The 25,023-nt window shown below is 39.5% G+C and overlaps 1 protein-coding gene across 3 annotated transcripts in view; it reads right to left on the bottom strand.

Annotated features, from left to right (window-relative positions):
* WARS2 (tryptophanyl tRNA synthetase 2, mitochondrial) overlaps nt 1-25,023 on the bottom strand; it is a 46,574-nt gene that overhangs the window by 14,869 nt on the left and 6,682 nt on the right. For 2 of the 3 annotated variants that reach the window (XM_076347956.1, XM_076347946.1), the window contains exon 2: nt 7,678-7,935. In XM_076347956.1, coding sequence (XP_076204071.1) covers nt 7,678-7,935 — 258 coding nt within the window. Of the gene's footprint in view, nt 1-7,677; nt 7,936-8,948; nt 8,973-25,023 lie in introns of those variants that run through there. The other variant, XM_076347937.1, reaches the window with a different exon arrangement.

Genomic DNA, 25,023 nt, shown 5'->3' with positions numbered 1-25,023 from the left:
TCTTGCAGCTTGGCTGAAAATATTTGGAGGACTAACAGTCTTGTAAGTCCTCTATTTATTGTTTCCCTTACAAGGCCATCTATTTCCCACTTAGCAGTTTTCACAAAAAAGGCTTAACCTCTGTTTTTAGACAGCCCAAATCATACCCTTTGCTTTTCTCAGTAAATACATCAAGATTCTCTCTTTCTTCCTGCTCTGTGCTCTCTCCCACTTAACACAGGTTTTTTTCCTAATCTGTTACAAGTCTGTAAAAACCATCAACATTTCTCAAAGGGTTGAGATGGTCTTCTCTCTGCTATTACCAGCGACACATTTCCTCCTTCAATTTCCATTGCATTAAGCATCCCCCACAACCTGGCTTACTAATCACTAATCAAAGAGTTATTTCCAGAACAAACTACTTACATTCCTTCCTCGTGGCCCGACAAGCCTGAGTCTGCATAGTCAGATTGCTTTTATGTTTTTTTAAGCACACTTATTTAACAGAGGTGACCACTTCTAAATGATAACGAGCAGTTATCTAGAAGGCGCAAACATCTCTGTTTCTTCACCTGGCTGAGTGCCCTGCTCTTCCCTCTTTACAGACAAATAGCTTCTTAATTGTTCACTTGTGCAGCCATTTGATGTTATTAAACTCGGATCACACTGTACACTTGGATCATCTCTGGGGCTTTATATGCTGAAGTACAACCTCAGGGCTTCTCCCTGCAGATCTATTACTTTGTCCTTGATCCTAGCTTTTCCCTACCAAGTTATTGCTGCTATTCCCTGGCCACAGCCACAGTTGATGATATATACATGGAAAACCAATAGCTACTTTTAGTCCAAGTAATTCTAGATGACTTCTCATGCAGAGACATACAGCTGAGGAGGACAAGCAAGCAATGAGATTCAAGAACAATAACAGAGGGAAAGGCATGGATACTGCGAGCAGATCTGAAAACAGGCAAATCAGCAACACTGGAACTTAGCTTTCTGAGGCTTATTATATGAAGTTGTGTGTCGGCAGCTGAAGTGGCTTCCTGCAAAAAGAGATGCAGTGTTTCGTTTTCAAGATGGATTTCCTCAAGTTGCAACCTATAGCCCTTCTCTGTAAGGGACTGCAAATTTGCTGCATATCTGTAACGTGGAAACAGCTTCCCCTCAGCAGTGTAACCTCATTAAGGGCTACATTTTAAATGGGCAGTAAATTTTCAAGATTTGATTTTAACAGTGTAAAGGACAAACAAACAGGTCTGGGGAGGTAATTTGGATAGCTGTGTACTAAAAGAAATCTGAACAGAGGAGAGAAAGTGTCCTAAATTTCAAAAGAAATGAAAATTTTTTTTAGGATTTTTGTCTCGTCTAGAAGTACCAGTTAGTGCTTCCAAAAAATTTAAGAGGCCTTTTAGAAAGTGCTGCTCACGTTTATTTTTCTTGAATAAGAGTTAAGATTTTATTAATGCCTAAGTTTGCAAACAGTATGTTCAAGATACTTGGTAATGCATCTCTATATTATACAGCTAGAGAGAATAACGAGGCCATAAACAAGACCAGTTAGACTGCTCTTGAATCAAATACACAGCAACTGAACACCCAGATACTTTTATGACAGAAAATTTGACATGGTACCCCAAATTCCTGTTCAAAGAAATAATTCAAGTTTAAGTGGAGTATGTTCATGGTTACAAAGGCAACATCTGATTTAAAGAACATGTTAAGCAATGTACTGAATTGGGGGGTGGTTATCTAGCTATCATTGGTAAAACTATCAGTATTTACAGCTTTCACTATTACCTTTGAACAATTTAATAACTTATCCTTGTTTATATTTGGCTAAAACATACAGAAATAAGATCTGCCTCTTCTTTCCAAAGAGCATGACCAAGAATACCCCTACTGCAATCAGGTTATACTGGTTATAAACCCAGATAGAGCATAGTAATTTGGCCCAGGCACCCTTTTCTGTCCCTTTGTTCATTATGAAATGAACTTATTTTCAGAAACATTCTCCTAGTCTAACCCACAATATTATTTGAGTAATTAGCTTGGTGTATCCAGAAGATTGGTGGAGAGAGGAACATATAACAGCTACATAATAGTATGAAATAAACCAGGTAAATTAAGGAAGAAAAAAAAAATCCTACTGAACCATGACTTTTCTTCCCACTGAGCTCTAGTTATGTCTAGCTCAGTCCTATGGGGGAGAAAACAGAGGGATGAGAGAAGCAGAATAATTTTCTAAATTAAATAGTCACATACTTCCTCTTATGACAGGAAGTTTTCAATGGACCATGCTAAATTAATGTACTTAAATGAATTTATAAGCTATGATGCAATGGAAGCTTTTAAGCCCCTCTGAAAATTGGACAAGAAGTAGCATGAATCCATTCAAAGTCTGCCCACAAAACAAAGCAGCTGGGTATTTCTGGAAAATAATAGCAGTGAAACAGTTAGTGCACACATTTAAATTGTTGTATTTTGGCTTTTGGAGTTAAGGCTAAGACAAATTGGCAAATTCCCACCTCCCAGAGTTACTGCTTCAATTTGCTTGCACGCTGCAAGAATACTGCAGCTGATTATACTCAAAAAATAAATCACCCCATCCAGAAGGCTGAAAACTGCAATCTTCCGCCCAGAAACTGAACGTTACATTGTCCAGAAACTCACAGGACTCCTCAGAGAAGTGTTAGTGCAGCATATCAACCACTGCCTGTTGAATCAACTCTGATGGAATTTTAGTTTCTCTTGGGACATTTAGCACGTGTCTACCACGATAGGTAGGTGGACAGGAAGAACAGCCTGAGACCACATAAAAGCAACAGCAGTTTCTAAAATTGTTTTGACTGTGAAGCAGATGAGATACAAGAGGGTTATGGGTAAGAACTGAAATGTATATTGTACCCACCAGGAATCAGAGAAAATGGTTTATACCATATAAGCCTACCATGTGTGCTGATTGCTTACTGTCTTCCTTATTTCCCTGCCCCCGTAGTCCTTTTTGTTTTTAATAAAACATTCTAAGTTTTATGAAAGACGACTGTTACAGCTTTTATCAGTTATGGTACAATTTAAGGAATATATTTGCTCTTTCTTCTAGTATTCTCAGGATACGTTGTATGAGTCATTATTCTGTTACTTCTCTTTTATGCCTGGTAGGCAAAGGCAGCCACTCAAAGCATGTCTTGACATTATTTTCTCTAAGAGCAAAAAGCATTTCATACATCTTGCAGCTGTGCTCCAAATAAAAATGCATAATTTTGAAATATGCATTTATTTTTATTTTTACAGAAATTGTCACTCTCTATGACTTGTCTTCCTACTTAAGAAATTTTAATTAATCAAGCTGTAATGAAAGACCTTCTCTCACTGGGAGGCTATTCTGGTGTCCAACATATTCCACAACTGTGTTTTCCCAGATCCTCTTTAGATGTGCTTGTTTGTAACCCTTCACAGACAACGTGGTTCCAAACACTACCCTAAATATTCATCATCATCCCTCTTGCTTCTAAGTATTTTCAAGTTATCATCACGTGCTCTTTGTAGCCACTACTTCCCTAAGCTGGAGTTTAAGTTTGTATACGGTAATGTAAGTATAGGAGGTATTTGGTGAACTGCTATGTATGGAGACCAAATATACAGCCAGCCATTAACTTTCTGTTTATATATGTTATAAAAACCCTGTAATTTACAAATGGTAGAATCTTAAGCATACAAACCTAATTTTCATCAAACTAGCACCTTCCATTTGTAGGTAACTTAGCTGTATATCTGATACATAAGAACAGAGGCCGTATATCCTTCTAAGCAATACAATGAAAATCACTATGCAAAATTCCTCTCACCTTTATTTCATTTTACTTGCAAGGCAAGGACATCACTGAAATCAGTTCTGGGACTCCAAGACAATTTCACCTGTATCCTTATCGTAGCAGCACCTTTTGGATCTAGTGCAAACATGAGAGGTATCTGTTCTCACCACACTTTTTCCCAGCAGTCAATCTGTGATTAATATTGTTCAGCCTTTTGTCTCTTGCTTGGAAGAGAGACATCTTGGAAAGGATGATAAAATGTGGGAAAACTCTGGAGGCAGGTATTTCAGATAGCTCTGGATTAGAGATATGATCTGCATAAACCCTGCTGTAAATAAAAGCCTACTGACAGTGAAACCCTTACCAAATGCACATGCCTTTCGAGAAACAAAGTAATCAGTATTTTTTCACATATGGCAAACATATTCCAGAGAAGCAATACAAGTAGCAACAGAAAGAAAGAACAGAAAGAATAAGCCAAACAAACAAACAAAAAACCCCCTCTTCAGCAATTCTAGGCCATTCTTGCCCAAGTTAACCCAGAGGAAGTAAGAGGACACAGGAGCATTTACAATAGTGACTGCATAAGCAATTCCCTTAATGGGAGCTTACCGTTACTAGCATACTTTTGCAGTGCAAGAATTTCATTCTGCTATATACTGCTACAGAATCAGGGTACTACCAGTCATTAGTTGTAGCTGGTTTGGGGGATTAAAACCAAAAGTTCTTATATTTCATAATAATTTCATCGCATGATGTTTGTTTAAAAAAAATGAACAGTAGTGTTAATCAGAATTAACTGCAGGAGCACTTCTGTGATCTACAGATTTGGTAATTTTCAAGATAGAACTAAAAATACAGCAATAATTGTACCCGTTAATCTACTGAGAACGCTCTCATTTATCAGTTTGGTCTGGTATTGAAAAGAGAAAGCTACTTTGCCTGTAACCATATACCTAAACCAGTTCTCTATTTGCAACTGGATTTTCACTGCTTTCCCGATGACCTCGGGAAGTACAACCGATTTCAGTATACAATCGGTTTTGGTCACTTTGCTTTACACCTCAGCCAAACGTTTGTAAACAAAATTGTGACTTTTTAGACCACCCTTGGAGACTGCTACAGTGGCTGAAAAGGAGAGGCCAGCTCCTTTTTTGAAAACTGAGCAATTACGAATCCAAAATCAAGCAATAAACTTTCTTGATTAGCAATAGCTGCAATCTATCCTACACCTTTATTTTTAGGAACAATCATGTCGATATTATGACATTCCACAACGTACTATTTCATTATCATACTAAAACAATAATCACATTAGCAAGGTTCCTGTCTCCTTTCCTCGCATCAAGAGCTACACGCAGATATTCCTTTTAATTGCTTCCAGAGAAACGTCTGGTCCTGCCAATGCAATTGTAACAGACCACAGTGCATCTCTGGGTATACCTGACCACCGCATACAGCTTGAATAGACTTGGTTTTGGGAAGTCAACAAACCACTTCAGCCTGAACCATTACTGAAACAGTCTGGATTCACAAACAACTGTAATTGTCACACTGCAAGCAGAAGAAGGACTATAAGCTTACAAAAATCTGCTAGAATCAGCCACTTCTGAAAGTTGTATTGTATGTGTGATAAGTATTAGTAAGAATATGGTTCAAGACATCAGACACTGCCCACAGAAAGCAAATACTTAATGGTTTAGATTGAATAAGAAGAAAACCCATTAGATCTGGACAGATAAGGACACCCAGAAAAATTAAGATAAAAGGTAGTCTATTTAACAGAGGCCAGCCTAACCACCGTAACATAAACCAGAACCAGCTTTGGTGGAAACTTTTGTTTGATAAAGCTGAACATTTTTCAAGTCTAGCTATCTAAAGTTTTCATTGATTGTTGACTGTACTGGTTCTGTAGAAGCATCACTTACAGTCCTTCATTTCTTGAGTCTGATACTTTCTCTTTGGGGTCTCAAAGACTCAATCTCTGCATTATTATATCGTGAAAGATAGAACATGTTTTCTGGGGCTGACTGCAGTGTAAGATTCTCACTGATAATCTGCTGGCTTCAAGGGAAGTCTGCGTGCTAGCTTTAGCAAGACCTGGAACAGCAGTAGTTTAGCTTTTAGAAGAACAAAAGAAAAGCAACACTGGAACAGATCAAATATCCATCTCTGACAGCAACCAACAGAAAAGAGCGTAAGTACAGAAAGGCATAGATACTCTCCCAACTGTGGCTGCAGCACTTCCTGCAGAGGTGGCACCTCAGGTATATAATGGTCCTCAACAGATTTTTTCAGATTAATTTGTCGAGTCCTTTTCTGAATTCATACACATTTCAGCATACGCTGTATCCTGTGCCAAGGAGTTCTGTAGCCTAATTGTGGACTTCATGAAATGCAGCATTGTTTTGCCTGTGCTGAATCTACCAGGTGTTAACTTATTTTGATAGCTGTTAGTTCATGTTCTTCAGCAGATAAAACAGTTGCTCCCTATCTATTTTCTCCATTTCACTTGCACTTTTATAAACCTTTACTTTATTCTTCCCTAACCATAACCTGCAAATCATCTCTCTTCTAGGCTGAAGAGTCCTCTCTGTGTATCTAGTCACTGATCCTGTGTTGTAACTAACCGAATTGTTCAGTTGCTTGAAAACAAGAAAAACACAGACGTCCAGACTGGTTTTTACTGCATCACTGGCTTGTAACTCACCTTTAGATTACTCCAGCTAATGTCAGCCTCAATGTGAATTAAGTTAAGTCAGAGTAGAGCCAAATTAAAACCAAAGTTGGTAACTTATTTAAAAGGATAAACAGATTTGAACAAAGGATAAATTAATTTAAACATATCTCCACTAGAATTCTGAGCTAATCGATTTAGATTTTTTTTTAATACAAAGGAAAAGTGAAGCAGGAAGTGTATCTGTCTTCATCATTTCAATATCCACCAGGGATATGGAGCTACGACTGTCATTTGCAGTTTGACAACCACAGGAAACTCTGCCTGTAAAGAACCATGTTCAAAGGAGGAATGTAATAGCATGATTTCATCTCACGCAGATAAAATTCAGACCCTGTGCACATCACCTTTGCAGTTCTGTTGCAAGTCAGACATCCGTTTAAAGATGCCTTCACAAGAGCAGAAGCTATGACACATCTGCCTCCGTGGGAAATTACAGAAGTTTGCCAGTTTAGAGTCAGTTACAGAAAGTTAATCAGGCAAGAAACTAAGTTGTGTTCCAGGAAAACGCAGCATGCGATAGACTAGGCTGACATATGCCAAGTAGGAAGGTAAGCCCTGTACCTCTTGGGGCGGTCAGTAGAAGCAGCAAATATTTCACATATGAATTATCAGATCAGGTGGAAAAAGGTGCATATGAAAAGGCGGTTATAGTGAAGAAGGGAAAAAAAAAAAATCTCAGAGAAGATGGAACTCCCTAGTGATTACGATGGAACTGATACAAAATTTACCATGCCAATCACCTGTTGGAGATATTGTGCAGCTGGCAGATTAAGTGGTAAGTGCTGATACAAAACCATAGAAACATGTTTTACTTGCCTTTATGGTTGCACAAACTAAATAAGACTTACTGAGCTAAATTAATGCTCTCCTAACAGGTTTTTTCGGTATACTACCCATAACCTGCACAAGCTCCTAGCTCTACTTGGGAAATTTAAAATGTACTTATCCCTAAATGAACTTCTCAATCATGATTTCAGCCACTTCAAAACAGCAGCAAGGGATAAGTTTGAAATCCAACATTGCTATCATTTTCTAGGACCATCGACACAAAGATGATAAAGGAGTTCAGTAATGCTATGCTCATTCATTAACATGTCTGGAAAGCCACTTAATGAGAAACAAATCTAATGTAACAGGAGCACTAACCAGCGACTGTCGGAACAGGAAACACTTCTTTGGGTCAATACCACAGGCAAGGACGGCAGCAGTGGTGTCCAGTATGTTCTGGCGCAGGACAGCTGGCTCCTTGGGCATGGTGAGAGAGTGCATGTCCATAATGCTATACAGCACGGAGCTGCACTCTTCCTGCAGATTCACCCAGTTCTGAATGGCTCCAAGGTAGTTACCCAGATGAGGCGTCCCAGTTGGCTGAATACCAGAGAAAATCCGATCCACGACCATATTCTGTTACAAAGCATTGGTAAAATTAACACATGCATTTTTTTTGACAGATTCTTTTCTATTTTAAAGTAATTAATAAAGCCTCACTTATGCCTGTCTCTTCTCTCCTTCTGTCAATGTATTAATGTATAAATTACCTCAGGATTGACTAAAAATAATTGCAGTAAGTCAGTCAAAATACTCTATCTTACTGCAGAGAGACTGACAACTAGCATTAATTTTAAGCTGTCAGACTGCATATGCAAACAAACATAGCTGTAAACAAGATCAGTGAAAACTAGATCTCAGAAACCAAGTGGTAGATTCTTTCATCCTTTTTTGCGCTGAAGCTGTATGTTTCTCTTTAGTACATTATCCACTCTGATACAGAAACTTAGGATCACAGCATAGAGAAATTCAAACATTTTTGTTGTAAACATATGCAATATCCAAGTAGATTGCCATCTTAACTCCCATGAACATTGAAGTCTTATTTTTCTAGCTGCAAAGAGCATTTTGAGTGGTTCCTGAAAGAAACCTAGTCCTTGACCCAAAGGTCAAAGAATAATGGAAGAAATTATCGAAGTTCTGAAACTATCCATCTTGGCAGCAATAGAGTTTCCAAAAGGGCTCTACAAAGAAATACTGCTATAGCTCAAGATCACACCTGGAATACTGTGGATGCATCAGTACCAGTAAAATGTCAACATCTGAAGGGAGTTCACAGAGAAAGAGCAAAAAATTATTAAGAAGCTGAGGTTCTGAGCAAAGATTAAAAAGCTTAAAACATGTATAGCTTGGCTAAGTGACGGTTACCATCTTGGAAAGTTTGTTTTCCTGCATCCCAGCCCTCCATCCGACCATTTTCTCACTGCCCCAAGCTGTCAGCGTATGATCAATTACCTCCCCCACCTTTCCAAAGAATTCCACTGTATTCAGAAAGTAACTCAGCAATATTTTATGTGAAAATGCTTGTTATGTGCCAAGTTGTAAGAGCATACAAAACTGCTCAACTTATAAATGAGGGTCCCACCAACCTCAGCAGGGAGTCCCAGTCCTGGTGCACAATACAAACCCTCAGACTCTGTTGTGTGGCAGGAACATCAGCTTCATTATGCCTCTGGCTGCATGATTTTTTTCATGCTAAATTTTATAAGCAACATCTATAACAAAGTAGAGAGAATTTATTTACTGCTGTAGTCCGTTTTCATTTCTGTGAATCTCTTACAAATGTACGGACGAGAAAAAAAATAATGAAGTCATACAACTATGAAACCACACAAAATGGCAGTAAAAGTCAAGGCCAAGTATCATTACTTTTAACTATTAAAAAAAGAGACTTCAAATTGACTTAATTAATTTTGACTCAGACTCAAGAAAAATTAATGAGAAAGTGTTTCCAAGTGGAATAGGACTTTTTTTTTTTAACATGATCTATAGTTCAGAAAAGCCTAGCCCATTTCCTTCAAAATCTGCTGAAAAATTCTCTTTGCTTTCAAAGTAAGCCTGTTTTTCAGATCAAGACCATTTTCTCATCCAATGTTTAAGTGTTTGCACTGACAGGTAAGAGCAGGTTTGGGCTAGCAGCATGCTAATTTCTCCTGCTCACATAAATGCCTACACATTTAAGTCCAGGCAGTAACCCCCTCACCCCATCCCAAATATCTGCTTGACTTCTAGGTATATTCTTGAGTCAGTTCCTCAGTGCTCTTGGAACCAGCACAGGAGCTGCAAGGTAGTCACTGCAATGAAAAGCACACCATTTCCTCCAAGAGCAATTCTAACTTCCAATTCTCGTGCTCCAGTTCTTGACCATCCATGCCTCTTTTCTCCATTACACAAAAATGGAATTATGCTACTCAATTCCTTGTCTGCCATTTGATCCCTTGTTTTTCTAGGAACCTATATCAGAGCATTCATCACCACTTGCAGAAGCCCCTCACCTCCCACTAAGCTACTACCTGGCCCAAGGACTGCAGCCAGCTTTTTGTTAACACTGAGAAGGGCCAGGTGCTCACCTAGAGAAGGAGGCATACAGAATCCCAGCATACATAAATTAAATGAAGTCTTATAGAAACTCAGGATTCTCTAGGCTTCAGAGCTGTGCTTCTATTGTTAAGGGCGTAGAGCAGTTGCTAGGCAATGCAACAGGTACTTCACAGGCATAACGTGTCTTTTGCGTCCCATGTTCCTGCTCTTCACCCAGAGAATAAGAGCTCAAGAAGAAAACAAGGCTATAAATAGATGATCACTAAGACGGTGTTCTGTCCCTACAGGGATCCCAGAACAGCTGATTCTTTGTCAGAGCACATTTCTTCTTCTCCTCTCCCTGTCTCCCCTCACTCAGTTCAAATCCTGATGCTCCTTCCCACAATTATTTCTCCCCACAGTGCTTCCTGCTTTCCACTGCCCGTTTATACACCTGTTTAACCACACTTTTCTACACAGGCTATGGCTTCTTACAGCCCTACTCTCCATTTTCTTATCAGATAGTTTCATCCCTCCCATGTTCCTGTATTCTTTTCTTCCTCCACTTATGCTTCCCCACCCCCTGCTTCCCAGAAGAGCTCTTGCATGGTATATCAAGACAGTAAAGAGGCACAGAGTATGCCATATGGTAAGGAAACTATTACTGCCTTGACTCCAGTGACTTTATATAAAATATGTTTCCTACCTGCACTGTTAGAATAGCTAAGAAACTTCATGATGCTCTAGAAATCCACTATGGATGCGCATCAAATAAAGTATATTAGGATGACCACATTAAAGCATGGTGCAGAAACTTGCACATCTTTCAACTGCAGTCTAGACAAAGACAGCATCACCTGGAATGTCTCCTGATGTTACTGCTTCTTTTCCCTGGGACCCTGAAGCTAGTGCTACTTCAGTGCAGAAACAGCTCTACCCCCTGGGGTAACTGCCTGTTAAGTGGGAATCTCTGTGCAGTCAGCACAGATAAGCTCACGTGCCAATACCTTGACCCAAAAAGAGCTGGCACCCTGAACCTGTGGAGAACAGTTCTGCCTACAAACCTTGTTGGTCCCCAAGTCACGCAGACTCCATTCCCCTGCAGCCACAGTCCCTGCTTCATATGCTTCCAAGACATGTTCATGATCTGCCTTTTCCTCCTTCCCAGATCACTGTAGATTAAGTCACTATGAACATATCTAATGTACTGGCAAAATTATGTCCCCTAATTTGAGAATCATACACTCAAATAAATGGTACAAATGCAATTTAGGCAGGTAGTGTGAGAACATTTTTCACCAAGAAAATACAAGATATCAGTGTTTCAACATACACTATACATTCAAATTCTGTACTAACTCCAAATATTTGAAGGGTAACACTGAGCTAATTAAAGATACGTTTATTGTAACACTACATAAGTTAGCATCTGTTTACACACTACATGTTGGAAAGAAAACACCCAAGTGCAATGTAAAATGGACATAGTTTCATATAAAGAGATAACAAAGTTCTCTGTCTATCCAGTGAAGAGTATACCTGTGAAAGCAAGCATGGAATCTTTAATGGTGTTTGTACGTTCAAACGGTAAACAACTACTTATAAAAGGTTTGTTCAGTATATGGGCCATACATATCAAGTTAAACATGAGAAACAAACAGTAGCAGTATTATACTGAGTCTAAGGCTCAGCAATTACTTAAGTATGGAATTTGCAGAAACAAGTAAATCCAATAAGGAAAACTGAGCTAGGCTGGACCTGGGTAAAGCACTAGCAAGTACATTACAAAGAACAAATGCACACAGGCTCCCAGCTGAGGGACCAGTTGACTAGAAGTCTTTCATCTTTAACTCCTTTGATTCCATTTAACAACATAAAGCACGAGATGTTACAGCAAGTAGGGTGGTATGAAATATTCCATTGCGTTAGCAGAAGTCTATATTAAAAAAAGCCCACACAAAAACACCCGTAAATGAATCTTGGATTTCTAGCACTAAAAATATACAGAGAACATTACTCCTTTGGAGAGAGTTTATGTTCCCTGTTTGTTCACTCTGTGAGAAGCAGCGGGCAGCATAGCAGCGTGGCAGGGGAGTTCTGCCTGGTACCATGAAATCATGGGGCTGGAATGCACTTCAATGGTCAGGGGATGGGAGCTGTGTGCTCGAAAGTACTGGAGTTGGAAAAGGATAAAAACAAAAGGAGTGAAGACTTCCCAATGGAGCAGAGTGAAAGCCACAAGACATGCAGCTCCAGCCCACAGGCACTCACTCATTCAGACATCTGTAGTAAGCACAGTGTGAGCCTGCTGTTTGTATGTTTAACTCTGTGTGGTGTGTGCACCTACACCAGTAGTGCTGCATGTTAACCTTCACTCCTGTTAAGAGTGTAGTATCTGACAGATGTTTTAACATCTATTATTAGTTTTCTCTCAATAAGACTTCTACATGGCAATTCCAAACATCACAATGCATTTCTCAGCAGCATTTTAAATGAGGCTTGGCCCAAAACCCATTAAGATTCAGGTGTTCTCTTACCTAACCTCCTTTTTCATGATGAGATGAACAACTGCTGCTCCTTATACTCAAAAACTGTCAACATCCAAATGCTCTCAAATAATCAGGAATAAACATTACATTCTTTTCCCAGAGCAGGATGGCTAAAGTCTGGCCCCAACACCCTGCACTATGGCCACATCCATTTTCAATGCAAAAGAGTATACTGGAAAAGATGATAGCTTCCAAAATCCAATGCTGCTCTCTTGGACTCAAGCAAAGCTTATGTCATATGCCACACCTGCAGTAAGGAGAGCTACAATTGTCAAGGCCTCAATTCAGCAGTCAAAACCACACTCATTCCCTGCTCATGAGACAAATGTGCCAGAACTGGAGAAGACACCAAAGTTACGAGAGTTAAGGAAATCCTATCTGCGTGTCTCCTAAAGACCATCACAAACAGCTTTATTTTTAAAAGGAAAGAAGGTCTTAACAGTATGCTTGTCTAATTGAAAGAATTTTATGAAGAATATTAGTAAAGTCAACTTGATGCTGTTCAGTTATATAGGGAAATGTATGTATCGTACACAACTTTCTCATGTTATTAATAACACGGGCAGACTGACTTCAAGACCACTGAATCTTACAGCTTTGAAGACCACCAAATCTTTAAAAGAAACATGCAAACTGCCTAAAAATTTATACTCGCCTTAGACTGAGTTTCAGTTTGCTTTTTGCCCTTAGTGGGCCAAACTATTTCCACATACTAAGCATGGTCAGCCATTCTGTATCAGAAAACAACACCTTCCATTATATATAGGAAACCTGGAGAAGGAGGACAGTCAATTTTAGGGGTTAAAATGTTCATCTCAGAAAGCAGACACAGGAATCTCTTATCTGTTAAAGAGCACCCAGAGAAGCTTCCAAGCTCTTCCCCAGCCCAGCAGCACTAAACCCTAAAAGCAGCTATGCAGTTCTTTGGATGCTGGTAGCTGTACATATTGCATTTCCAATTGTGTTTAAAAGCTTTTTGCAACCTCCAGAGCAGGATGCCATATGCTCCTTAAACCATCTGCAGATGGTTTCACAATAAAGTTTCTCTATTTCATTCCATGACTTTCAGCTGACTCAAATTTACTTTGTTAATACCCTCTAATTTAGACATCTGTACAATTTGAGTACTTATTACTCTGAGATATATATATATAAAATTGATATCTAAACAACACAACAGCTACAAGACATCTTCAAAAAAGCTAAGGATCTACCCAGGCAAAACATTTACAAGCTTAAAAATTGAAATTAAAATATTAATAGTTACTTTAGAAAAACCTGTGAAAACATGTCTTTCTTAAAAATTAAGCATTAGAGAGTCTGGAAAGTATGAGTTCAAGATTCCTTTAAAAACAAGCATGGAAGTGTACAGCTAACCATAATCTAGCATTGTTTTTCCAAACTAAAAATCAAGTGGAAAGCAAAAGACAATCCCATTGCTGAAAGCATTTCTTTGTATCACTGACCATAAAGTTACAGGGCTCCTTCCGTGAGCTCAACACCACATCTGCAACATTTAGAATGGTAAGTCCCCCTTTTATTTGTATGAGGAGCTACCTCTGCCTCCTTTAAAATTATAGCAAGTTACCCTTTTTCATTTTATTTTTACATTTTTAAAGATTTTTAAGACTTCACCAGGAAGATTTTTTGTTGTTGTTCTTTTTAAATTGATCAGGATAAGCGCCAGGCAAACTCAAGCATGAAACTCTCATCATACTGGAACACAAACCATGGATACAAAATACAGCTATTTGGAGAGGTAACTAGTGATTTGGGAAGCCTCAGATTGCGTTCATTCAAAAGAAGAAACCAATTCAAGCCTCTGAAAGTGCTGAGAATCCACACTGAAAAGATCCATGCAGATAAAAACATCTAATGTCACCAGCCAATTCTTGGTATCCTGACTATACCTTTCATGTTTAGGTTTATGAATTCTCTGAGGGTTGAATACAAGTATTTACCTGCTGAATACACGTATTTGCCTGGAACGGTCAACAGAAACCTGCTTCTCAAACATGTAGCAAAATCAGTCATAATACAGTTCCTCTACTTCACAAAGGAGTTATAAAGAAGAGAGGCTCTGTGTAACCCCACATAAATACTGCCATCATACACTTGAAATGACAGCAGACAAGCTACAAGTATAATGAAACCTTATGCCTTATAAACACTTTCACCTCTTTGTGGGTTTTAAAAACAGAAAAAGCTAGCATCCAGTCAAGGAGGTAGGAGAAAGCTGCCAATAGACAGCCAGTTCTCAGGACTGCCTAGGAAAACATTTATACAATTACATAAAAGTATACATCAAAGTTGGGCTGGTTAGAGTCTGGTTTAGACCTATTATTTAACACAACAGACCACAAGATGATGACATTAATCCTGCCCTAGAAGTACAGAGGCAGTACATCTCAGCTTTTCAATCTACCCAGTGATGGGGGAGACAGACACTTACATTTTCAAGACCCCCACTAGCCATATATAGAGGTATAAAAATAAACTCCCAAAGAATCTTTTGCTAATTGTATTCTTCGAGTAACTGAAGGTAAGTACAAGGCTTCAGACTAACCAATTTCTGTAGACTTTGTTCATAAAGCTATCCAAGCAAGCTAACTGATTGACAGGCTTATGCCTCTATCTAGAATGTATCTAATAAATATTTCCATCTTTACATTAAATAAAGACTTGCTCAGAAGCTCACTTTTGGGCTGAAACACAAGCAAGAGATTTTAGACCTAAAAAAAACACCGTTACAGAAAATTATGACAGTATTACAATAGCAGCAGTACAATAGCAGCAGAAATCACCCTGCAACCCACAGTGGTGGTTACTATTCACATGCTATAGCATTTAGCTGCTCTGCTTTATTTTAACAGCTATTTAGTCAGGGCAGAACAGGTGAAGAGCCGAGTGAGATCTGCAGCATCAGAGCTAATTCTAAACACAGGTGGTGGGCACGACGGAGAGAGCAGGAAGCCGACAGGAGAATCACTGCTGACATCTACGACAGGAAAGATTGATGGCTTCCCTCTCTAGTTTTCCCCACTGTGTAGGCACGCAGGGGGTGGGGGAAAGGGACGGAGAAGCTGCTGTGCTGGCGACATAACACACCACACAGCCTCCACAGCACCAGCACTGATTAATGAGACTGGAACGACGCAGGAAACAGCAAAGGATCATTCACAGACTTTGCTCTTCTTGTTATAATTTTAGCCGTGGCGGTTCATTTCGCCCTAGTTGTCCCAAACTGAAGCAAGTTCAAATTTGCCAGAGGAAAAGAAAACGTGAAAGTCAAAGGGAAGAAAGAGCAGCATTAAGCAAATACAGACACGAGTAAAACACACAAATTGGAAAATTTGAAATTTCAAACATGAAGATCTTCCCAACAGGGATCAAAAAGGAAAGAAAAAAACCCCAAAAACTTGCCTCAACCTCAGAGACAAAAGAAATTCTTTGGCTGACAACAGTCCCCAACTACTGCATCTTTTGCATCTGTCTATGGTTTTTTATTTCCCTCATTAATACTTTGCAACTTCAAAGCTCTCGTTGCTAAAATGATATGCTCATCTGTTAATATTGGCTTAGCAAAGCCTGTCTTCAGACAGCTATTAAGCAGCAAATGAAGGGAAACCAGATGAGTCAGATTTTACTAGCTAAAGCATAAATTTTAAAGCCTAACTGGGACAATTTAAGTGTTAATGTTATTAGAGATAGAAAAAAAATTGAAGGAAAAGGGAAACTTAGAAGCAGTCTATGTACTACAGACTTTACTTCATTTATTGCTTTTTAAGCAATTACTTCTCCGCAAACTTGCTGTAGAAACCTTTAAAACGTGTTTATCTTGATCTGGTAATTCAATACATCAAATTCATCTGGTATGAATGCTATTTCATCATGCTTGATTCTTAAAATTAGGGATTAAAGATCTAACATTAAATTAGAAAGAAACATACTTAGACCAGGGCAAGTTTTCAGGTAAACAGCTTCTGAAAAAGGATTAACTCGTTGCCCAGAAACTGAACTAAATTAAGATTTAAACAGCACTGCCTGGTACCCCTTTCTTGAATGTCAAATGCATTTATATTTAACCTTAAGTAACATTTTAATATTTATATTTAAAATGAGAAACACATTTAAAGGAGGAACATTTACAGCACATACTAACCCCACTCTATAAATTTAACCCTGCTCTCTAGGGCTAGCAAAAGAATACAGTATAACTGCATTTGGGTTAGGCTGCCCTCTCATGCTGCCTTGTTAAAGATGACTAAGCAAATGGATCCTTTAATGTGGTATGCTGCGTCCCGCAAATGTATTCTCTCATTTGCCTTTATGAGCTCCACGTGCCACTCCATGTGCTAGTGACAGCTGTACTGACAGACGCAAGGATTATCTACAGCAGGTTGCCACAGTTCACACTGCCACACAACAGAAGGTACCTCTGGACCCAAGGCAGCCACGGACCCTTCCCTCCCACGCTGAGTGAAACACGTTATACAAACTCTGGCTAGGGGACTTCTAAGCAGCCAGCAGTCTACAAAACAGAAGAGCTGGCTCAAGTACTCTGCAGAGGTCCTAGGACAAGAGGTGGTGATAATATTTGACAGAGCAGGAAGGGTTTGTGCACAGTCAGTAAAGGAACCAAGCACTGGGTCTGCATGCAGCCAACGGCAGTCACCAATCTTCCTCTAAACCATGATGTCTTCCTTAGCAAGGACACAGCCTGATAGTTGTCTTTTTTTTTTTTTGTGCTGTGCTCCCTACAGTTTTCCACATCAACTGGAAGGACAGCATACTATGGCATCTGTTCAAAGCTGAGACATACCCCAAAGAGGTGCAGTTACAGAGCAAGTCCAGCGCATGCTGACACATGCGCTACTTCTGCACCTCCTGGTTTTCAAAGACATACACAGAACTGCAGTTAATGGTTTCAAATGGTCCAAGACAGGCAGCAGCCTATCAGCCTTAACCCTGCATTAACTATTCTCAAACCATTTACTACCCTTTTTTTAAGCTAAGACATAAAGCTTCTTCAATCAAACTACCTAACCACAGACATTAACTGCAGGCCTTATCAGCCCATTTCACCCAGACTCAGTGAAAGGGTAAAGGACTTAAGAACACTATGTTCTTACAACTACCACACAGGTAAGGTGCTAAGAGATTAACCAAATTAGTGCCTCACTGACAGGAGGCTGCAGCAGGAGCTAAGTGTGCTGAACCATCATCAGGAACATTCTGGCCAGCTGGGCAAGGCACAAATGTCATGCCGGTTCAGTATGTGCTGCTTCCAAATCCATTAGATGATGCACACAATGCTTAAAGCTGAAAATTTGATAGTTACAGTACTGTAGGCATTGCTTGGAGAAGGTGGCACAAGGGAAAAGGAGAGGAAGCAGAGACACAGACTTATTACACTGTGGAGAACACCCCTAAGACACAAATCCATAGAAAAACTAGTTTACTGTTCATTGAACAATGTGGCTGAACCAGCAGCAACCAAACAATTAAAATTTGAGGGCACAGATGCCTTCTGGAAACAGTTCTTTGAAGCACCCACCAGGTCTGCCTTCCTCCTGATCCAGCTGCAGCCCCGTGGGCTGACAGAAGGCACACTGGCACAGCAGCAGCGGGCCAGGGAGCGAGCAGAGAACCTCATGCTCCACTCCAGGACCTCACCTAAGTGGAGTTACTCTGTATCAGTCAGCTTAACTTCTTAAGTTCTTGGAAAAATACAGGAAAAAATAAAGAACTTAGAAGAAATTACAGCTATAAACAGCAGACAGCAGTGTTTCTCAAGAACTAGATCACTCTAATAACCTTCTATAGCACAAAAGATGCTAGAATGGAGAAGTAGTACTGAAGGTTATATCCTGATTTTCATTAAGTTCCAATGTTATCTCAGTTTCCCACAAGAAACATAATATATGCTGCGGGTGGAACTGGACAGAAAAAAACCCAAAATGACACTTGTTGATGGCTTACAGTGGTTGTGAAAAGATATACCAAATACAGTTTTACAGGGTTTTCTCTTGGGTCCATTATTATTTAATATTTTAATATCTTCATTAGTAATCTGGATGATGAAATAAAGAGTATTCATTAAATCTGCAGATGACACAAAGGTGGAAGGATGATAAGGGCTCAAAATTATATTGACAAAGCAAAGAAACGGTCTGAAAAAACAGGATGCTGTTTATCTATACAGAAAGAACTACTGCACAAACACAGGAAGGAGAACAGCTTTCCAGGCAACAACTGCAGAACAGGATTTGGGGTTTGCAACATTTTAGAAGGTGAGTATGAATCAATATCATGTTGCTGCAAAAGCACCACTTTTATAAAATACAGCAAAAGTTGCACAGGAATATATGAATTGGATTAAAATCCAGAAGACACAAAACAATTTATTCATCCTGCTCGGGATGAGGATGGTCTCAAGCTGGAGCACTGGGACATGTTTTAGGTCCTGTGTTTCAAAACAGTGGTAGAAAGAGGGCACAGAAGTACAACCAAGTCCAATGAGAGACCTCAGAAATAAGACTACGGAGGAAAGCCTAAAAGAACTGAGGTTTAGTCCAGTGGAAGGAAGACTGTGGAGGGACAAGGTCTTAAACATGCCTTAAATATGTAGTCTTCTACATATGATGTTTGGGACCATGGTTAATAGGGTAAGAAACAACGAGCTTAAGTTGCAGTAAGAAAGATTCAGACCAGATGTAAAGAAAACTTTCCAACGGTAAGAAAAAGAAAACATTTCAGAAGAGTGCTTAGAGAGGTTCTTTATTAAAAAAAAAAACCAAAAACAACCCCCACGAGATGTGTTGATAAAGATGCAGGGGCAGCTAATTTTTGTTTTGGGCCAGGGGAAGCACCAGATCACCTCTAGTTGGGTCTCTTCTGGTCCTCTGAGATCTATATGATCTCATATAGGCATGATTAAGGTCAAAGTGCAATGACCAAAGAGGATGGAAGAGAAATTAGAGTTCTATTTAGATAGGCTAGATCTCATGGCATTTCAAGATTCAAGTCTTTCTACTTACATTTAACAACATTTAAGAATTGAGGCCTTTTCACAGGTAGCAGCTGAACACTGACATGCTTTGAAAAACCATTCTGTGTTGTCAAGAGATGTGAAATACAGGTTAACATTTAATACTTGCAGTCTGGTATATACCTAAATTCAGAAGTGTACACTGCTTCAATAGAATAAAACTGATAGCAACAAGTGAAGAATTAGCACTCAGTTTGCTACATGATACAGGCATTACTGTCAAAATGTAAAGAAAAGTATATCATACTTCTAAATTATAAATATAGGTTATTTGATATAGGAAATATTGATCTGCTTTTAAGTTAATAGATGAAACCATTTTAAGTACCAAAAACATCACAATCTTAAAGCAAAACAAAACAAAAAGCTAAAGAATGCCCCCCCAACTAAATACTTCCCTCCCAGAGAAATTAAAGAAGTTTTATGGTTTTGATCACAGTAGTATCCAAATCTCTTAAAAACATCTGATCACTCTTGCTCCTTCTCTGACCTCTAGCTGAAAGAGAGTTTATTATATTTTTTATGTATTTTGTTCAAGTGAGGAGCCTGCTTGCTACCAAGATTGCCCTATGGGATATAAACAAAGACTATCGACTTACATCTAGAGGGATGTTTTTTAAAAAATATTTTTTGTTTGGAATTACTATGTTTCTTCAGAATATTGTCCTAGAAACTCAAAGAGTAGTTCATTTCCTCTCCATTATTTTATTTGGCAATTTCCTGTAGCAAGGAAAAGTTGGCTTCATTTCACATGGGGCCAAAATTAACACAGCTGCTCAAAAAGTTTCACCTTGTGGTCACTGCCTGAAATTCATCTCAGGTGAAAAGGAAAGTTTTAAAACCACCTGATGGCTGTTGAGAGGCCTTAGGACGTGGAAGTCTCAGTAAATTCCCTAATGGTGCACACATGCACAAAGAAAATGCTACAGCTGGTCCTCCTTGTCTATGCTGAAGAGAATTCTATCAATTTAAATATTTTAGACACAATCATACTTGTATCAGGGACTTCTACAGAATTTTAAAAACTTCTGCTGAAGACAGACAATACTCATAGAATACATTTTTACTACTGTTTTTATCAGTGCAGGTTGCTCCTGAAATCACCAGACTGGGCTGTTTCCACAGAAAGGACAAACAATGGACAAGGAATGGATGAAGGGGACAAAGACAGAGAGGTTCATTTGTGCTCACATCTTGCCCTCCAAGAGGATGTAGCCAAGGCATGTTCCTGTGCCCAGGAGCTGTCCTGGTTTCGGCAGGGATAGAGTTAATTTTCTTCCTAGTAGCTGGTACAGTGCTGTGTTTTGGATTTAGTATGAGAATAATGTTGATAACACACTGATGTTTAGTTGTTGCTAAGTAGTGCTTACACTGGCCAAAGGGATATTCCATACCATATGACATCATGCTCAGTATATAAACTTGGGGGAGTTGGCCAGTGGGGGGCAGCGATCGCTGCTCGGGAACTGGCTGGGCATCAGTTGGCAGGTGGTGAGCAATTGCATTGTGCATCACTTATTTTGTATATTCTTTTATCATTATTCTTATTTTCCCTTCCTTTTCTGTCCTATTAAACTGTCTTTATCTCCACCCACAAATTTTACTTTTTTTTCCAATTCTCTCTCCCATTCCACGGCGGGGCGGGGAGGCAAGTGAGCGAACGGCTGTGTGGTGTTTAGCTGCCTGCTGGGTTAAACCACAACAGGAGCACAGAAGCTCATCTGGATGCCCTAGTTTAGATACAAGCACTGACCCCAAAAAGTAATGGTCAATAAAAGCTATAGTGTCTTCCTAAGGAATTTAATCTGAGGTTGAGTTGAAGATAGGATGAGTCGAAGATAGGATGAGTCTGTATTTCCATTGAACAAGCAGACTGAATTTACAGCTGATGATGTTTTCTGTATACAGAGCAAATTCTTTGCTTACATGAGAGGAAGTTCTTATAGGACCGGTATCTAATGCGCACCAGCATCTTCAGTCACTAGCACAATAAAGCGCTGGTTAAAAAAGTCTGCCCCTTGGTCACTAACATCTAAGGAATGTAAAAACAAAAGCAATGCAGGTAAGGATTTGTAGCAGTACAATTAAGCCTTATCATGTTTGAGACCTAAAGCACGTAGAAGTTTATAGAACATTACCTGTGAGACTAGAACGGCCACAGCACACGCCACCCAAGTCACAGCAAACCGTAGTCACAGTCCCGCTTATTAAACACCTTGAGCCCAGAAACATCAAACAAAAAGTTGCCTAGTTTGTGTGTGACACTCACTGCTTTGTTTTAAAGATGAGCTCTCCCTTGTTAACTTACCTGTATTATTCAAACTGGCCCACAGGAAACCAGGCAAATTACCAACTCTCAACTTGGATGTACCCTTTGGAGCACGTCAGTGTAAAAGAAGCCAACTGTACTGCAGGTATCCCAGAGATGTGTAATACTCCATTTTTCTTTGACTACTGGCAAGTATTCTACAAGAGACTGTCCTGGTTTCGGCAGGGATAGAGTTAATTTCTTTTCTAGTAGCTGGTACAGTGTTTTGGATTTAGGATGAGAACAAAGTTGATAACGCACCGATGTTTTAGTTGTTGCTAGGTAATGCTTACACTAGCCAAGGACTTTTCAGCTTCCCATATTCTACCGACTGAGAAGGCTGAAGGTGCACAAGAAGCTGGGAGGGGGCACAGCCAAACTGGCCAAAGGGACATTCCATACCATGTGACATCATGCTCAGTACATAAACTGGGGAAAGCTGGCCGGGGGGGGGCCGCTGCTCGGGGACTGGCTGGGCATCGGTCGGCGGGTGGTGAGCAATTGTACTGTGCATCACTTGCTTTGTGTATTATTATTATTATTATCATATTATTATTATTATCATTTTATTTCAATTATTAAACTGTTTTTATCTCAACCCACGAGTTTTTCTAACTTGTGCTCTTCCAATTCTCTCCCCCATCCCACCGGGTGGGGGGGAGTGAGCGAGCGGCTGCGTGGTGCTTAGTTGCCGACTGAAGTTAAACCACGACAGAGACTTACAATCAATGTTGCATGGCCAACTGTAAAAATGTCCCCCTGAAACGAGTGACAGCACCTTTGGCTGTTCTGACCTGGCTTGATGAACATGCAAAGTGCTGACACTGCTTTAATTCTGCAAAGATCTCAAATGTGGATCTCTTCCAGAAAAAGACCCCCCAAAAATAGTGGAAGTGTATGAAGAGCAGAATGTGTACTCGTTCTTGGTGGCAGCAATTACATGGGCTAATTTGTTGCCAGCAGAGATGCAAAATGAGATTTGGTCAGGAATTCAGAGGGCTGGACCCCTCATTCCCTTTACATAAGCAACAAAGAGGCTTTGAAATGTTTGAAACTGTTTTGTTCTTCCATGCAAACGGAAAGCACCCTATGGATGCCTATTAAGTAAAGTCTTTCCACATCTTGGCAAGTATGTGATTTCAAGAAAAATATTTGCAAATGGATAACCCAATTCAAGTAGAAGTCAAAGACCACCTTTGAAAGGAACTTTGATGTGGCTATAAAAAGATTATATTTAGGAAGGATAGCATAACGTGGTTCTGTCATCAAAAGTTTGCACCTCCCCACATTTCTTTGCTGTTGTTAATGTAAAAAGCAATGCTGGTAAGCAGAAAAGTGAATGCCCATGAGACCTAGGATTAAGGCAGAATCCCTGAAAAGAACTGTTCCTGCTGTTGGATAAGCTCAAAACAGGCCATTTAGCAATCTCGCTGCCAAAGGACAGGGATATTAGAGTATCTACTAATGTGAAAGCAAGTGACAGAAATAGTTGCTATGTGAATCTTTGGAAAGATCATCAGGAAGCCTGGAGTCTTTTATTAACATGGAAATGTTTCTATATCTTTTCCAAGGCACAGCTAACACGGCAGATTCCAAAGTCAGAACTATGCACCTGGCAAAAGGAAAAAAGGTGATGGTGAGCCTAGGAAGTTGTGAAGATGCTAGCAATTCAATTTTTTTTGAATGCTGGCCAACAACTTTCCAAATGAGATTAACAGTTGAGCATCCAGATTGTGAGGAGGACACTATGAAGACCAAGGTATAATATTTGATTGTCACTCAGTGTATGTGACCAGAAACAACAGTGATGGGATTCAAAACCACATATACTCCACCTGTCAGACTGGGAGTATGTATACAGTTTCATCTCACTTTAGCTTCTGAATACTTCTGGGAATTAGAAGAGTTATACAGGAGCTTTGAGCCTCAAAAATGGAAACTTAGCACTATCCAACCCTGGGATCTTTCTGCACAGGAGCGTAAATATTGACACCCACCTAAGTAGGTGAACTAGATGGGTTACCCCACTTTGAAATATCAACAAGCAGCACTTAATTCACCTTCTAGTGTGTACCGTAAGGCTCCAAACCCCGTATCTATAAACAAGGTAATCTAAACAAAAAAAAGTTCCTAGTCTGTACAGTTATGAAAGTGCCATCTAAATACAAATGAAGCATAGCAGGGTTTTATCTGCCTGGTTATGAAGATAACATCAGCATCCTGGTACTAGTTCATAACACGACCTATGTGCAGCACCATGAAAACTGAGGAAACCCCTATTAGTGCTCCCTCCACACAACATTAATTCTTCATTCAGATACTGTGCAGCCATCACCGAAGCAATCGGGTAAACTTCACCTTTCCGTTACTTCTGCCAGCTCCAAGAAGTGGAAGCAAGCCCTAGCATAATTCAAAGAACTCGAAGTTAAAAGTAAAAGCGGACATTTCACTTCTGGTAGCAATCATCACATTTCAGCACAAGAATGAGGGAAATGAAAAAATAATGAAAGTAATGAAAAATGTAATGAAAGTAATGAAAAACACACACATTGTTTATGTGTGTGTGTTTGTGTGTGTATATATATATATACAAATATATGTCTATTTCCTTTCCCCCACAGTGAGAACTTCAGCGCATTCTCAAGGTGGACATCTCTAGGGGCAAAAATGTATTTAATCCTTTCCAGTGGATACATAGATTTGCCTGATACAACACAAAATTATAAAATCTGCTATGTGATTTGTCTGAGTTGGGGACTCCAAGAATGGTATTGTTACAGTCAAGGGCTCAAATAACCAAAAGGAAAACAATTTCAATTCACTACTTACGAACTCAGCAGAGCTCAAAAAATATATGATCTAAGGTGACTTAACTGACTTAACGTTTAGGGGTTTTCTGCTCTTCAACTTCTGATCCTACTGTAATTTGAGTCAACTCCACAAAATGTTTGTTCATCTAACTCTAGAGTCCCAGCATAAACCACAACTTGTGTCATGGAAAAAGTAATTGTTGAATGTCTAGAATAGCACTTGCTGTATTAGTAAATGGAAATTCTATCTGCCAATGAAACAGCATTAAAACAAGACCCCCAGTCTGCAGTCTAGAGACAGAGGTGATCCACTACAGACTGTACAATTCACAGTATGTTTGTCTGACATATGCACTGGAGAAATTTACACAAAACTTCAACATCCAGGACTGCCAGAGTAGCATCTTTCATTAAACTCACTGTACA

This window comes from Aptenodytes patagonicus, chromosome 1, assembly GCF_965638725.1.
Source record: "Aptenodytes patagonicus chromosome 1, bAptPat1.pri.cur, whole genome shotgun sequence".
NCBI classification, from domain to species: domain Eukaryota; kingdom Metazoa; phylum Chordata; class Aves; order Sphenisciformes; family Spheniscidae; genus Aptenodytes; species Aptenodytes patagonicus.
The sequence above is the reverse complement of the archived record's forward strand: the minus strand, read 5'-3'. Positions and strand labels throughout refer to the sequence as shown.